This window comes from Taudactylus pleione, unplaced genomic scaffold, assembly GCF_031769625.1.
Source record: "Taudactylus pleione unplaced genomic scaffold, aTauple2 ptg002292l, whole genome shotgun sequence".
Lineage (NCBI taxonomy): Eukaryota > Metazoa > Chordata > Amphibia > Anura > Myobatrachidae > Taudactylus > Taudactylus pleione.
Window position 1 is genome coordinate 82,501 of NW_028286683.1, and position 15,491 is coordinate 97,991.

The 15,491-nt window shown below is 50.6% G+C and overlaps 1 protein-coding gene across 2 annotated transcripts in view; it reads left to right on the forward strand.

The window, feature by feature from the left end:
• LOC148431399 (uncharacterized) overlaps positions 1-15,491 on the forward strand; it is a 101,456-nt gene that overhangs the window by 19,223 nt on the left and 66,742 nt on the right. The window contains exons 2-4 of one of the 2 annotated variants that reach the window (XM_088466021.1): positions 6,498-6,557; positions 8,797-8,850; positions 9,042-9,110. In XM_088466021.1, coding sequence (XP_088322147.1) covers positions 6,498-6,557; positions 8,797-8,850; positions 9,042-9,110 — 183 coding nt within the window. The remainder of the gene's footprint in view (positions 1-6,497; positions 6,558-8,796; positions 8,851-9,041; positions 9,111-15,491) is intronic. The other variant, XM_088466023.1, reaches the window with a different exon arrangement.

The following is a 15,491-nucleotide window of genomic DNA, read 5'->3' on the forward strand; positions in this document are numbered from 1 at the left end:
ATCGGCAAAATCAGGGGGCATGGCCGGTGTTTGTGAGTGGAGCAGGGGTGTGGCCACGCAATCACGTAATTTTGGCCCCGCCCTGCTCCACAATGCCAAGAATCCTGGCATTGTGAAGCAGGGGGCGGGGCCAAAATTACGTGATTCGGCGTGAATCATGTTTCTGCCAAACCGCTGCGTGTGATTCTCATATGATCACGGGGAGGGGGGAAAACAGGAAGGGTCGGCGGTGGCCGTTTGGCTTGTCTGCCTTTCCAGGGGGGGGGCTGGGAGCAGAACCCGATTTTCGGGAGTCTCCCGGCCAAATCGGGAGGGTATGCATCTGTGCACTAACTAGACAGGATATTCCCTCTCTACGAGTGGCAGGGCCTACTGCCTTACCACAAACACAAACATAGCACTTTCAGTCACTTCCGGGAGGGAGCAGCCAGATCGGCAGAACAGGGGGCGTGGCCGGCAAAAGGGGGCATGTCCAAATGAGCTGAGGTCGGTTTGCGGCGTGATAGGGGGTGGGGCCACGCCCCCGCTACACAATGAAGAAAAAAAGGCATTGCAGGGGGCAGGGCCAAAATGCCGCGAGTCGCGTCAGCGGCCCCCCCGCTGCGGGGGTTTATCAGGTAATGGGGAGGGGGGGTCGGCGGCAGGCGGGAGGCTTGCCTGCCTTTCCGGGGGGGCGGGAGCTGCACCCGTTTATCGGGAGCTTTCAGTGTCTGTTCTCCCCAGGGTATGTGAGACACTGAACCAAAACCTAACTAGAACTGTCGCATGACAAATTTCAGGGCAAAAAAATAAAAAATGGGGATTTGGGAGTAATCTAAATTTCCAACTGTCATGGTCAACGCGGCTTGCGGTGCAGTGTTAATGGGTGACCCGGGTCGATGCGACTCTGGTCTCGGTCACTGCATATGAACAGCCTCATCTCCAGGCTCTGACTCGGCACGTGATGGCGGTGACGTAATTGATTTGGCAATAAGTCGGGTCACACCCAGGATGGATGCGTAAACAAAATCCTGGGTGCAAAAACGGGGGTGTAACTTTGAACCTGGACTTGGGTTTGCTATGTGAGGGGTTTGCTATGTGAGGGGTTTGCTATGTGAGGGGGTTTGCTGTGTGAGAGGGTTTGCTGTGTGAGGGGGTTTGCTGTGTGAGGGGGTTTGCTGTGTGAGGGGTTTGCTGTGTGACGGGTTGCCATGTGAGGGGTTTGCCATGTGAGGGGTTTGCCATGTGAGGGGTTTGCCATGTGAGGGGTTTGCCATGTGAGGGGTTTGCTATGTGAGGGGTTTGCTGTGTGAGGGGGTTTGCTGTGTGAGGGGTTTGCTGTGTGAGGGGTTGCCATGTGAGGGGTTTGCCATGTGAGGGGTTTGCCATGTGAGGGGTTTGCCATGTGAGGGGTTTGCTATGTGAGGGGTTTGCTGTGTGAGGGGGTTTGCTGTGTGAGGGGTTGCCATGTGAGGGGTTTGCCATGTGAGGGGTTTGCCATGTGAGGGGTTTGCCATGTGACGGGTTGCCATGTGAGGGGTTTGCCATGTGAGGGGTTTGCCATGTGAGGGGTTTGCCATGTGACGGGGTTGCTATATTTCAAAAACAAAACTGGGACACATTAGTGGGATTCCCGCTTGCATGGCCACCCGCACCACACCCTACTACATAATGCCCATAACTGCCGTGAGGGTAAAATAGAGGCTGTACATAGGATTTGGTCGTGTTCAGATATTTAAAGTTCACAATTTTTCCTGACAATTTCCATTTTCATCAAAACAAATACGTCTACTGACCAAACAAAGAAATCTATTTACAAAGGTCACATTATGACGTAGTTGATGTTCCCTCTTTCTTCATTCTTTGAGACCAGCGGGTATATTTACTAAAGGTTGATTTTAATCAATTTAAAATAGATCAACATCGATGTTGTGTTTCTGGAGCTAAATCACACATTTACTAATAGACACTGGGCTCTATTTACTTCAATCCGCATATTGAATGCGGATTGTAGTGTGATATTACCGAGTGAATTCGCATTGCGAATTCAGGCAATATCACAGGGATTTACTATAAATCCCTTGCAGGGACAGAGCTTGCGATAAAGCTCTGTCCCTGCGGATCCCATCCGCACTCTAGTTGCGGTATTTTTTCCGAAAAAATGCGCCGACCCACCGTCGCTGCTACCCCCCACCTATGCTAAGCTCCGCCCCCCGGCGCTAAGCTCCGCCCCCCGCGATCGCGGACTCCCGCGACACCCCCTCCCCCCAAACCCTCCCTTCATTACACTTACCTGCATCCTCCTGGCCTCCGGTGATCTTCTCCGGGCTTCCCGATCAGGTGATCTCCCATACTGCACTGGGGCCCGATCACCTGATGACCGGGCCCCAGTGCACTGTGGGAGACCAGCTGACCGGAGAGGAGCCATCACCGTAGGCCCGATCACCGGTCCATGGATTCAGGTAAGTAAAAAAAAAATGTTTCATTTTTTTTTTCTTTTTCTTACAGCAATCAGCTTGCGGTCTGCTTAGACCACATAGCTGATTACTGGTACCGGCTCCCGCCTCTGCTCTCCCCGTTAGAGCAGTGTGGGAGCCCGGTAACCGGGGGAGACCCTGGATAACGCCACCTCCAGGTGGCGTTATTATCACAGGGCTTCCCCCGGTATTTCTTTACAATTTATTTTTAGTAACTTTGGTCGGATCACATTTCCCATTACAATTATGGGAAATGCGATCTGCTTTACTAAAAATAAGTGATACTTAGGGGTTGGAGTAGAATTTTACTAATTTTACTCCAATTGCCCTATAGTAACTACAGGTGAAACTAAAATGTGAAAAGGGTGTGACAACACAAAACAGCCTTTATCACTTTATTTTAGTAAAGATAATGTTAATAAATAGAGCCCAATATGTGATTTCTTTTTTAAGTATTAGTAAATGTGATTTAGCCCCAGAAACACAACATAGATATTGATAATTTTTTATTTAAAATCTATTAAAATCGACCTTTAGTACATATACCCCTAGGAGACTCATTATCCGCCCTGACAGGTGTAAGAATACCCGTCACCTTCCCGGGAGCTGCAGGATTGTGATTTTCCCTTTATTTAGTGTATATACCGCTAATACGCACGCAGTCGGCCAATTGTTGTGTGCTGCTCATGCATCACAATGCGCGTACGCGAACCAGTCACTGCGCTGGAGACTGTGATCGCAGTGACTACACAGACCCATCGCAGAGTGAATGACAGGAAGTGCCGTTTGTGCGATATGATGGGGGGGGGGGTCGGGGAAACGCAGGCGTCCCAGTGCATTTGAACACTGTTGCAGGGGCGTACATAAATTATCCACAGTGATGCCGTACGCAGCCTGAGGACACATAGCAATAGTTAGCAATTAGCTTGTGTAAGTGTGCGTGAGGCTGCGATGGTACTCGATGTTATCGATGGTTTCGCAGTCTTGCTAAGTATTAAGGATGTGTGTAAGGTAAGGTGGGCGTACGTATGTAGTGCGGCGGCAGCATACTAGCTATTGCAACTAATTTGCATACTATCGCAGTTGAACTGCGTGCGTAATAACAGGTGCGGTCCCAATAGCGATCCTTGCTGAATCAGGCCCTTAAAGTCCGAGCTCCCACCACACCCCAATGCAGGCGCAGCACATATAACGCCATCTCGCCGCCATTCTCTTTCCATACTTAATAATAGGAAAGTCATTACGCAATTTATCAGGTAACTGCCATTTTCTCATTCTTACATAACTATATATTAGAACTATGAGCTTATACAGAAAATAAGATGTAATAGAAATGATGCATACAGTACTTCCCGACATATATTATCTGCTCTAAGGGACTTGCCCGGATAGCAGACAGCTGGCCACTTAGGGGGGGTTTCAGGTTTCTGTCATTTAGCTCCGCCCCTATGTACTGAGCCACGATTCACGGCAATTATGCTGCGGTTCCCGGCAATTATCTCCCCGTCCTGCCTACTTGACTAGGTTGTGGGCGGAATGTGGGAGATCCATATACTCTCCCGGGGGTGCGGTGGGCCTCCCCGAAAATTTGGGGGCCTCTCGCAAAAGAGTAGGTAAGTATGAAATGACGGGTGACAGAATTTGAAATAAAAAGACCCCAGACCAAGTTGAAGTACTGATCTGTGTGTATATAGTGTAGCTAGGACTTACATTATGGAACTTGCCTTGATTCGCCGCTTGAAGCAATACATACAGTATGGGCAGTCTATAGTCAGACACCGAGGAGGACTGGCTCAATGACTTCTGGTAGCAAAATACAGACGGGACCTTGTGAAATGTGAAAGAGACACAAACTCCTCTCAGTTCAGCGAGATTATCATAGAATAAAGTTTACACCCTGGGAATATGTCCCGATATAGAAGCAAAGAGAGAAGGAGATTTAGATCTCTAGACAGCGATACTGCCAGTGGGGGATACACATCCCAAAGTGACCCGGAGGAAGTAAGGGCAGCCGTGGCCCGGGCCCGCTCATGGGAAGAAAAGAAGAAAAAAAAACCCTAGTTGCAATGCGCTGGGGAGGGGGATGCTGTGAGGCCCCCAGCTGGGCACAGAACAGTGTGATCGCTCCACCCCCTGGCTGAGACTGCTGCTGCAGCGAAGAGTCTCCTACTGCAGCCCAGCTCACAGCATCATATGCTGGGCTGCTGACAGGAATGAGGAAGTGGGGGGCGGCATTGTACCCGCCGGACCCCTCCAACAAGCCTGGGCTCGGGGAATTAGTACCCAATCCCCTCCCCTCCCTCTCAGCGCAACCTGAGGGCAGCACAAATGCCAACTTTTTAGGGGTAAAAACCTGGGCACAGCGTGGCACAGGCAGAGGTTCCACACACGTTGCAGAGGGCAGTGGCAGAGGGAACCATGGCCTGACCCCAACCACAAACCCCCTTCACCAAGGCAAACCATGGCCTGACCCCAACCACAAACCCCCTACACCAAGGCAAACCATGGCCTGACCCCAACCACAAATCTCCTACACCAAGGCAAACCATGGCCTGACCCCAACCACAAACCCTCTACAACAAGGCAAACCATAGTCTGACCCTAACCACAAACCCTCTACACCAAGGCAAACCATGGCCTGACCCTAACCACAAACCATCTACACCAAGGCAAACCATAGCCTGACCCTAACCACAAACCCTCTACACCAAGACAGAAAATACCCTGGCCCCAACCATAAACTCCCTACACGAAGACAGACCATAGCCTGACCCTGACCATAAACCCCCTACACTAAGACAGACCATAGCCTGACCCTAACCATAAACCCTCTACACCAAGACAGGCCATAGCCTGACCCTAACCATAAACCCCCTACCCCAAGACAGACCATAGCCTGACCCTAACCATAAACCCCCTACACCAAGACAGACCATAGCCTGCCCCTAAACACAAACACTCTACAGCAAGACAGAGTAAGGCTAAGGTATGTCTTAGTATAGCGTATTCAGGGTTAAGGTCAGTCTATGATCGAACACCAAACCCTCTTCACCTTGACAGACCAATGCCTGACCCTGGCCTCATACCCTCTACCTCATATACCAAGACAGACATATCCTGACTCTAACCCTAAGAGAGAAAATAGCCAGACTGAACTTATGAACCTCTTTACCTATTACCTAAGCAGTCTATAGCCTGACTCTAACTCCAAACACTCTACACCAAGATAATAGACCACTGTCTGGCTCTAGCTCAGGGGTTCCCAACCACAGTCCTCAAGGCACACTAACAGTCCAGGTTTTAGGGATAGCCATACTTGAGCACAGGTGACTTTAATAGTTATTTTGATTAAACCATCTCTGCACAATCATGGAAAACACTAATACCAGGACTGTTAGTGTGCCTTGAGGACCGAGGTTGGGAATCACTGTGCTAGCTCCAAACTCCCTACACCAAGGCAGTCCATAGCCTATCCCTAACCCCACATCCTGTACAGTATTGTATACTATAATCTAGCACACACCTTCTCCCCCATCATGTCCCTGTCTGCTCACAATCTCTCTCTCATTCCCCTCTGAAAGAATGTCTGGTGGTGTGTGTGTGTGTATGTGTATGTATGGGGGGGGGGGGGGGGGGTCACCTCACACGTTCCTGCCAGTCTCCTTGTTTGTAAATCCAGAGGCCATTCTAGGATCCAGGTGAGAATACACAGTATAGTCAGGGACAGGAGGAGAACAAGAGAGAGCAGGAGAGACGGAGCTCAGGGACTCCCCGTCCCCTCTCCTGTGTGTTATTATAGGTAATATTATATATTGGGAGCTACCAGAGATTGACTATAAATGCTGGGACTACTAGTTCTCCTAATAATGGTTCTCTAGCCTCCTGCATTGGCATACGCTTATGGTAGAATTAGAGGAACCCCTGAATCTGTCTGAACCCCTGACAATCTATTTATCATGGGTTAGTGCACAAAGCATCTCATTGTGGCCACGGCTGATGTAACTCATACACTTATTGTCCATCATCATCTTCTTCATCCAGGTGTGAAACTTCAGCAGAGCGCGGGAGGGAATCCGCTATACCCATCCGAGTACGGCAGGGGTAAGAGCAAAACCTGAGCGACCCCCATTCTAATACTCACATACAGTATTACCCCCACCCAGCCTGATATATATATATATATATATATACAGACCCCCCCAAGCCTAATACTCTATTACCCCCACCCAGCCTGATATATATACTGCCCCCCCCAGCCTAACACTCACATACAGTATTACCCCCACCCAGCCTGATATATATACTGTCCCCCAGCCTAATACTCACATACGGTATAACACCCACCCAGCCTGATAGATATACTGCCCACCAGCCTAATACTCTATTACCCCCACCCAGCCTGACATATATATATATATATACTGCCCCCCAGCCTAAACTCACATATTACCCTCACCCAGCCTGATACATACACTGCTCCCCCAACCTAATACTCTCACATTACCCCCACCCAGCCTGATACATATACTGCCCCCCCAGTCTAATACTCACATATTACCCCCACCCAGCCTGATACATATACTGCCCCCCAACCTAACACTCACATATTACCCTCACCCAGCCTGTAACATATACTGCCCCCCAACCTAACACTCACATATTACCCTCACCCAGCCTGTAACATATACTGCCCCCCCAGTCTAACACTCACATATTACCCCAACCCAGCCTGATACATATACTGCCCCCCAACCTAACACTCACATATTACCCTCACCCAGCCTGATACATACACTGCTCCCCCAACCTAATACTCTCGCATTACCCCCACCCAGCCTGATATATATATACTGCCCCCCCAGCCTAACACTCACATATTACCCCCACCCAGCCTGATACATACACTGCCCCCCAGCCTAAACTCACATATTACCCTCACCCAGCCTGATACATATACTGCCCCCAATCTAACACTCACATATTGCCCCCTACGCAGCCTGATACATATACTGCTCCCCCAGCCTAATACTCACACATTACCCCCACCCAGCCTGATATACATATACTGCCCCACCAGCCTAATACTCTATTACCCCCACCCAGCCTGATATATATACTGCCCCCCAGCCTAATACTCACATATTACCCCCTCCCAGCCTGATACATATACTGCCCCCCCAGTCTAACACTCACATATTACCCCCACCCAGCCTGATGTATATACTGCCCCCCCCAGCCTAACACTCACATATTACCCCCACCCAGCCTGATATATATACTGCCCCCCCCAGCCTAACACTCACATATTACCCCAACCCAGCCTGATACATATACTGCCCCTCCAGCCTAATACTCTATTACCCCCACCCAGCCTGATACATATACTGCCCCCCAGCCTAATACTCACATATTACCCCCACCCAGCCTGATACATACACTGCCCCCCAGCCTAAACTCACATATTACCCTCACCCAGCCTGATACATACACTGCCCCCCAATCTAACACTCACATATTACCCCCTACGCAGCCTGATACATATACTGCCCCCCAGCCTAACACTCACATATTACCCTCACCCAGCCTGATACATATACTGCTCCCCCAGCCTAATACTCACACATTACCCCCACCCAGCCTGATATACATATACTGCCCCCCCAGCCTAATACTCTATTACCCCCACCGGCCTGATAACTATACTACTCTAGTCTGACTTAATTTGTCTTCACCTGCTACCTGCACTGCTTCATACATCCACATAATGTCCTCACTCTGGTACCCACATACTGCCCCAGCCTGATATATACCCACATACTGCCCCAGCGTCACATGTCCACCTACTGTCCTCAACCTAATAGCCTCATACTGCCCCAGCCTGATATATACACTGTCCTCAGCCTGATACCAACATACTGCCCCAGCCTGATATACACATGTCTTCAGCCTGATACCCACATACTGCCCCACAGTGATATATACACTGTCATCAGCCTAATACCCTCATACTGCCCAAGCCTGATATATACACTGTCATCAACCTGATACCCACATACTGCCCCAGAGTGATATATACGCTGTCATCAGCCTGATACCCACATACTGCCCCAGCATGATATATACACTGTCATCAGCATAATACCCACATACTGCCCCAGCATGATATATACGCTGTCATCAGCCTGATACCCACATACTGCCCCAGCATGATATATACGCTGTCATCAGCCTGATACCCACATACTGCCCCAGCATGATATATACGCTGTCATCAGCCTGATACCCACATACTGCCCCATGACACAAAATATATGTAATGAACGTTATTTATTTTGTGCAGGAGCAGGGTCCCCACAACAAGGCATTCCAGGTCCACTGGCAGCAAAAGCTGGAGGTAGGTGTAAAGGATAAGTCTCCCATATCCAAATATTTCGAAATACAGATTTTTTTTTGGCATGACTGAGATAGTGACACCTTTTGCTTCTTGATGGTTTAATGTGCACAAACTTATTAAAAATATTGTATAAAATGACCTGCAAGCTGTGTGTAAGGTGTATATAATACATACATTAATTCTGTGTTTAGATTCCCAAGATATTACGGTATACAAAATACCCCTGGTCCCAAGCATTATGGATATGGGAGACTCTACAAGTATAACGTTATACTATTAACAGCAGCTTTTATAGAACACTGTACACACAGTCTGTATGTAGCCCTGTACTCGCTGTCTCCTCCTCCTACAGTCTGTATGTAGCCCTGTACTCGCTGTCTCCTCCTACAGTCTGTATGTAGCCCTGTACTCGCTGTCTCCTCCTACAGTCTGTATGTAGCCCTGTACTCGCTGTCTCCTCCTCCTACAGTCTGTATGTAGCCCTGTACTCGCTGTCTCCTCCTCCTACAGTCTGTATGTAGCCCTGTACTCGCTGTCTCCTCCTCCTACAGTCTGTATGTAGCCCTGTACTCGCTGTCTCCTCCTCCTACAGTCTGTATGTAGCCCTGTACTCGCTGTCTCCTCCTCCTACAGTCTGTATGTAGCTCTGTACTCGCTGTCTCCTCCTACAGTCTGTATGTAGCCCTGTACTCGCTGTCTCCTCCTCCTACAGTCTGTATGTAGCCCTGTACTCGCTGTCTCCTCCTACAGTCTGTATGTAGCCCTGTACTCGCTGTCTTCTCCTCCTACAGTCTGTATGTAGCCCTGTACTCGCTGTCTCCTCCTCCTACACTCTGTATGTAGCCCTGTACTCGCTGTCTCCTCCTACAGTCTGTATGTAGCCCTGTACTCGCTGTCTTCTCCTCCTACAGTCTGTATGTAGCCCTGTACTCGCTGTCTCCTCCTCCTACAGTCTGTATGTAGCCCTGTACTCGCTGTCTCCTCCTACAGTCTGTATGTAGCCCTGTACTCGCTGTCTCCTCCTCCTACAGTCTGTATGTAGCCCTGTACTCGCTGTCTCCTCCTACAGTCTGTATGTAGCCCTGTACTCGCTGTCTCCTCCTCCTACAGTCTGTATGTAGCCCTGTACTCGCTGTCTCCTCCTACAGTCTGTATGTAGCCCTGTACTCGGTGTCTCCTCCTACACTCTGTATGTAGCCCTGTACTCGCTGTCTCCTCCTACAGTCTGTATGTAGCCCTGTACTCGCTGTCTCCTCCTCCTACAGTCTGTATGTAGCCCTGTACTCGCTGTCTCCTCCTACAGTCTGTATGTAGCCCTGTACTCGCTGTCTCCTCCTACACTCTGTATGTAGCCCTGTACTCGCTGTCTCCACCTCCTACAGTCTGTATGTAGCCCTGTACTCGCTGTCTCCTCCTACACTCTGTATGTAGCCCTGTACTCGCTGTCTCCACCTCCTACAGTCTGTATGTAGCCCTGTACTCGCTGTCTCCTCCTACAGTCTGTATGTAGCCCTGTACTTGCTGTCTCCTCCTACAGTCTGTATGTAGCCCTGTACTCGCTGTCTCCTCCTACAGTCTGTATGTAGCCCTGTACTCGCTGTCTCCTCCTACAGTCTGTATGTAGCCCTGTACTCGCTGTCTCCTCCTACAGTCTGTATGTAGCCCTGTACTCGCTGTCTCCTCCTCCTACAGTCTGTATGTAGCCCTGTACTCGCTGTCTCCTCCTCCTACAGTCTGTATGTAGCCCTGTACTCGCTGTCTCCTCCTCCTACAGTCTGTATATAGCCCTGTACTCGCTGTCTCCTCCTCCTACAGTCTGTATATAGCCCTGTACTCGCTGTCTCCTCCACCTACAGTCTGTATGTAGCCCTGTACTCGCTGTCTCCTCCACCTACAGTCTGTATGTAGCCCTGTACTCGCTGTCTCCTCCACCTACAGTCTGTATGTAGCCCTGTACTCGCTGTCTCCTCCTCCTACAGTCTGTATGTAGCCCTGTACTCGCTGTCTCCTCCTCCTACAGTCTGTATGTAGCCCTGTACTCGCTGTCTCCTCCTACAGTCTGTATGTAGCCCTGTACTCGCTGTCTCCTCCTACAGTCTGTATGTAGCCCTGTACTCGCTGTCTCCTCCTACAGTCTGTATGTAGCCCTGTACTCGCTGTCTCCTCCTACAGTCTGTATGTAGCCCTGTACTCGCTGTCTCCTCCTACAGTCTGTATGTAGCCCTGTACTCACAGTCTCCTCCTCCTACAGTCTGTATGTAGCCCTGTACTCGCTGTCTCCTCCTACACTCTGTATATAGCCCTGTACTCACAGTCTCCTCCTCCTACAGTCTGTATGTAGCCCTGTACTCGCTGTCTCCTCCTACAGTCTGTATGTAGCCCTGTACTCGCTGTCTCCTCCTACAGTCTGTATGTAGCCCTGTACTCGCTGTCTCCTCCTCCTACAGTCTGTATGTAGCCCTGTACTCGCTGTCTCCTCCTACAGTCTGTATGTAGCCCTGTACTCGCTGTCTCCTCCTCCTACAGTCTGTATGTAGCCCTGTACTCTCTGTCTCCTCCTACAGTCTGTATGTAGCCCTGTACTCGCTGTCTCCTCCTACAGTCTGTATGTAGCCCTGTACTCGCTGTCTCCTCCTACAGTCTGTATGTAGCCCTGTACTCGCTGTCTCCTCCTCCTACAGTCTGTATGTAGCCCTGTACTCGCTGTCTCCTCCTACAGTCTGTATGTAGCCCTGTACTCGCTGTCTCCTCCTACAGTCTGTATGTAGCCCTGTACTCGCTGTCTCCTCCTACAGTCTGTATGTAGCCCTGTACTCGCTGTCTCCTCCTACAGTCTGTATGTAGCCCTGTACTCGCTGTCTCCTCCTACAGTCTGTATGTAGCCCTGTACTCGCTGTCTCCTCTTACAGTCTGTATGTAGCCCTGTACTCGCTGTCTCCTCCTCCTACACTCTGTATGTAGCCCTGTACTCGCTGTCTCCTCCTCCTACACTCTGTATGTAGCCCTGTACTCGCTGTCTCCTCCTACAGTCTGTATGTAGCCCTGTACTTGCTGTCTCCTCCTACAGTCTGTATGTAGCCCTGTACTCGCAGTCTCCTCCTCCTACAGTCTGTATGTAGCCCTGTACTCGCTGTCTCCTCCTACAGTCTGTATGTAGCCCTGTACTCGCTGTCTCCTCCTCCTACAGTCTGTATGTAGCCCTGTACTCGCTGTCTCCTCCTACAGTCTGTATGTAGCCCTGTACTCGCTGTCTCCTCCTACAGTCTGTATGTAGCCCTGTACTCGCTGTCTCCTCCTCCTACAGTCTGTATGTAGCCCTGTACTCGCTGTCTCCTCCTCCTACAGTCTGTATGTACCCCTGTACTCGCTGTCTCCTCCTCCTACAGTCTGTATGTAGCCCTGTACTCGCTGTCTCCTCCTACAGTCTGTATGTAGCCCTGTACTCGCTGTCTCCTCTTACAGTCTGTATGTAGCCCTGTACTCGCTGTCTCCTCCTACAGTCTGTATGTAGCCCTGTACTCGCTGTCTCCTCCTCCTACAGTCTGTATGTAGCCCTGTACTCGCTGTCTCCTCCTACAGTCTGTATGTAGCCCTGTACTCGCTGTCTCCTCCTACAGTCTGTATGTAGCCCTGTACTCGCTGTCTCCTCCTCCTACAGTCTGTATGTACCCCTGTACTCGCTGTCTCCTCCTCCTACAGTCTGTATGTAGCCCTGTACTCGCTGTCTCCTCCTACAGTCTGTATGTAGCCCTGTACTCGCTGTCTCCTCCTCCTACAGTCTGTATGTAGCCCTGTACTCGCTGTCTCCTCCTACAGTCTGTATGTAGCCCTGTACTCGCTGTCTCCTCCTCCTACAGTCTGTATGTAGCCCTGTACTCGCTGTCTCCTCCTACAGTCTGTATGTAGCCCTGTACTCGCTGTCTCCTCCTCCTACAGTCTGTATGTAGCCCTGTACTCGCTGTCTCCTCCTACAGTCTGTATGTAGCCCTGTACTCGCTGTCTCCTCCTACAGTCTGTATGTAGCCCTGTACTCGCTGTCTCCTCCTACAGTCTGTATGTAGCCCTGTACTCACTGTCTCCTCCTCCTACAGTCTGTATGTAGCCCTGTACTCGCTGTCTCCTCCTCCTACAGTCTGTATGTAGCCCTGTACTCGCTGTCTCCTCCTACAGTCTGTATGTAGCCCTGTACTCGCTGTCTCCTCCTCCTACAGTCTGTATGTAGCCCTGTACTCGCTGTCTCCTCCTACAGTCTGTATGTAGCCCTGTACTCGCTGTCTCCTCCTCCTACAGTCTGTATGTAGCCCTGTACTCGCTGTCTCCTCCTACAGTCTGTATGTAGCCCTGTACTCGCTGTCTCCTCCTACAGTCTGTATGTAGCCCTGTACTCGCTGTCTCCTCCTCCTACACTCTGTATGTAGCCCTGTACTCGCTGTCTCCTCCTACAGTCTGTATGTAGCCCTGTACTCGCTGTCTCCTCCTACAGTCTGTATATAGCCCTGTACTCGCTGTCTCCTCCTACACTCTGTATGTAGCCCTGTACTCGCTGTCTCCTCCTCCTACAGTCTGTATGTAGCCCTGTACTCGCTGTCTCCTCCTCCTACAGTCTGTATGTAGCCCTGTACTCGCTGTCTCCTCCTCCTACAGTCTGTATGTAGCCCTGTACTCGCTGTCTCCTCCTCCTACAGTCTGTATGTAGCCCTGTACTCGCTGTCTCCTCCTCCTACACTCTGTATGTAGCCCTGTACTCGCTGTCTCCTCCTCCTACAGTCTGTATGTAGCCCTGTACTCGCTGTCTCCTCCTACACTCTGTATGTAGCCCTGTACTCGCTGTCTCCTCCTACAGTCTGTATGTAGCCCTGTACTCGCTGTCTCCTCCTACAGTCTGTATGTAGCCCTGTACTCGCTGTCTCCTCCTACAGTCTGTATGTAGCCCTGTACTCGCTGTCTCCTCCTACAGTCTGTATGTAGCCCTGTACTCGCTGTCTCCTCCTCCTACAGTCTGTATGTAGCCCTGTACTCGCTGTCTCCTCCTCCTACAGTCTGTATGTAGCCCTGTACTCGCTGTCTCCTCCTCCTACGCTCTGTATGTAGCCCTGTACTCGCTGTCTCCTCCTACAGTCTGTATGTAGCCCTGTACTCGCTGTCTCCTCCTACAGTCTGTATGTAGCCCTGTACTCGCTGTCTCCTCCTCCTACAGTCTGTATGTAGCCCTGTACTCGCTGTCTCCTCCTACAGTCTGTATGTAGCCCTGTACTCGCTGTCTCCTCCTACAGTCTGTATGTAGCCCTGTACTCGCTGTCTCCTCCTCATACAGTCTGTATGTAGCCCTGTACTCGCTGTCTCCTCCTCCTACAGTCTGTATGTAGCCCTGTACTCGCTGTCTCCTCCTCCTACAGTCTGTATATAGCCCTGTACTCGCTGTCTCCTCCTGCAGTCTGTATATAGCCCTGTACTCTCTGTCTCCTCCTACAGTCTGTATGTAGCCCTGTACTCGCTGTCTCCTCCTACAGTCTGTATGTAGCCCTGTACTCGCTGTCTCCTCCTACAGTCTGTATGTAGCCCTGTACTCGCTGTCTCCTCCTCCTACAGTCTGTATGTAGCCCTGTACTCGCTGTCTCCTCCTCCTACAGTCTGTATGTACCCCTGTACTCGCTGTCTCCTCCTACAGTCTGTATGTAGCCCTGTACTCGCTGTCTCCTCCTCCTACAGTCTGTATGTAGCCCTGTACTCGCTGTCTCCTCAAACAGTCTGTATGTAGCCCTGTACTCGCTGTCTCCTCCTCCTACACTCTGTATGTAGCCCTGTACTCGCTGTCTCCTCCTACAGTCTGTATATAGCCCTGTACTCGCTGTCTCCTCCTATAGTCTGTATGTAGCCCTGTACTCTCTGTCTCCTCCTACAGTCTGTATGTAGCCCTGTACTCGCTGTCTCCTCCTACAGTCTGTATGTAGCCCTGTACTCGCTGTCTCCTCCTACAGTCTGTATGTAGCCCTGTACTCGCTGTCTCCTCCTCCTACAGTCTGTATGTAGCCCTGTACTCGCTGTCTCCTCCTCCTACAGTCTGTATGTAGCCCTGTACTCGCTGTCTCCTCCTACAGTCTGTATGTAGCCCTGTACTCGCTGTCTCCTCCTACAGTCTGTATGTAGCCCTGTACTCGCTGTCTCCTCCTACACTCTGTATGTAGCCCTGTACTCGCTGTCTCCTCCTCCTACAGTCTGTATTTAGCCCTGTACTCGCTGTCTCCTCCTCCTACACTCTGTATGTAGCCCTGTACTCGCTGTCTCCTCCTCCTACACTCTGTATGTAGCCCTGTACTCGCTGTCTCCTCCTACAGTCTGTATGTAGCCCTGTACTCGCTGTCTCCTCCTACAGTCTGTATGTAGCCCTGTACTCGCTGTCTCCTCCTACAGTCTGTATGTAGCCCTGTACTCGCTGTCTCCTCCTACAGTCTGTATGTAGCCCTGTACTCGCTGTCTCCTCCTACAGTCTGTATGTAGCCCTGTACTCGCTGTCTCCTCCTACAGTCTGTATGTAGCCCTGTACTCGCTGTCTCCTCCTACAGTCTGTATGTAGCCCTGTACTCGCTGTCTCCTCCTACAGTCTGTATGTAGCCCTGTACTCGCTGTCTCCTCCTCCTACA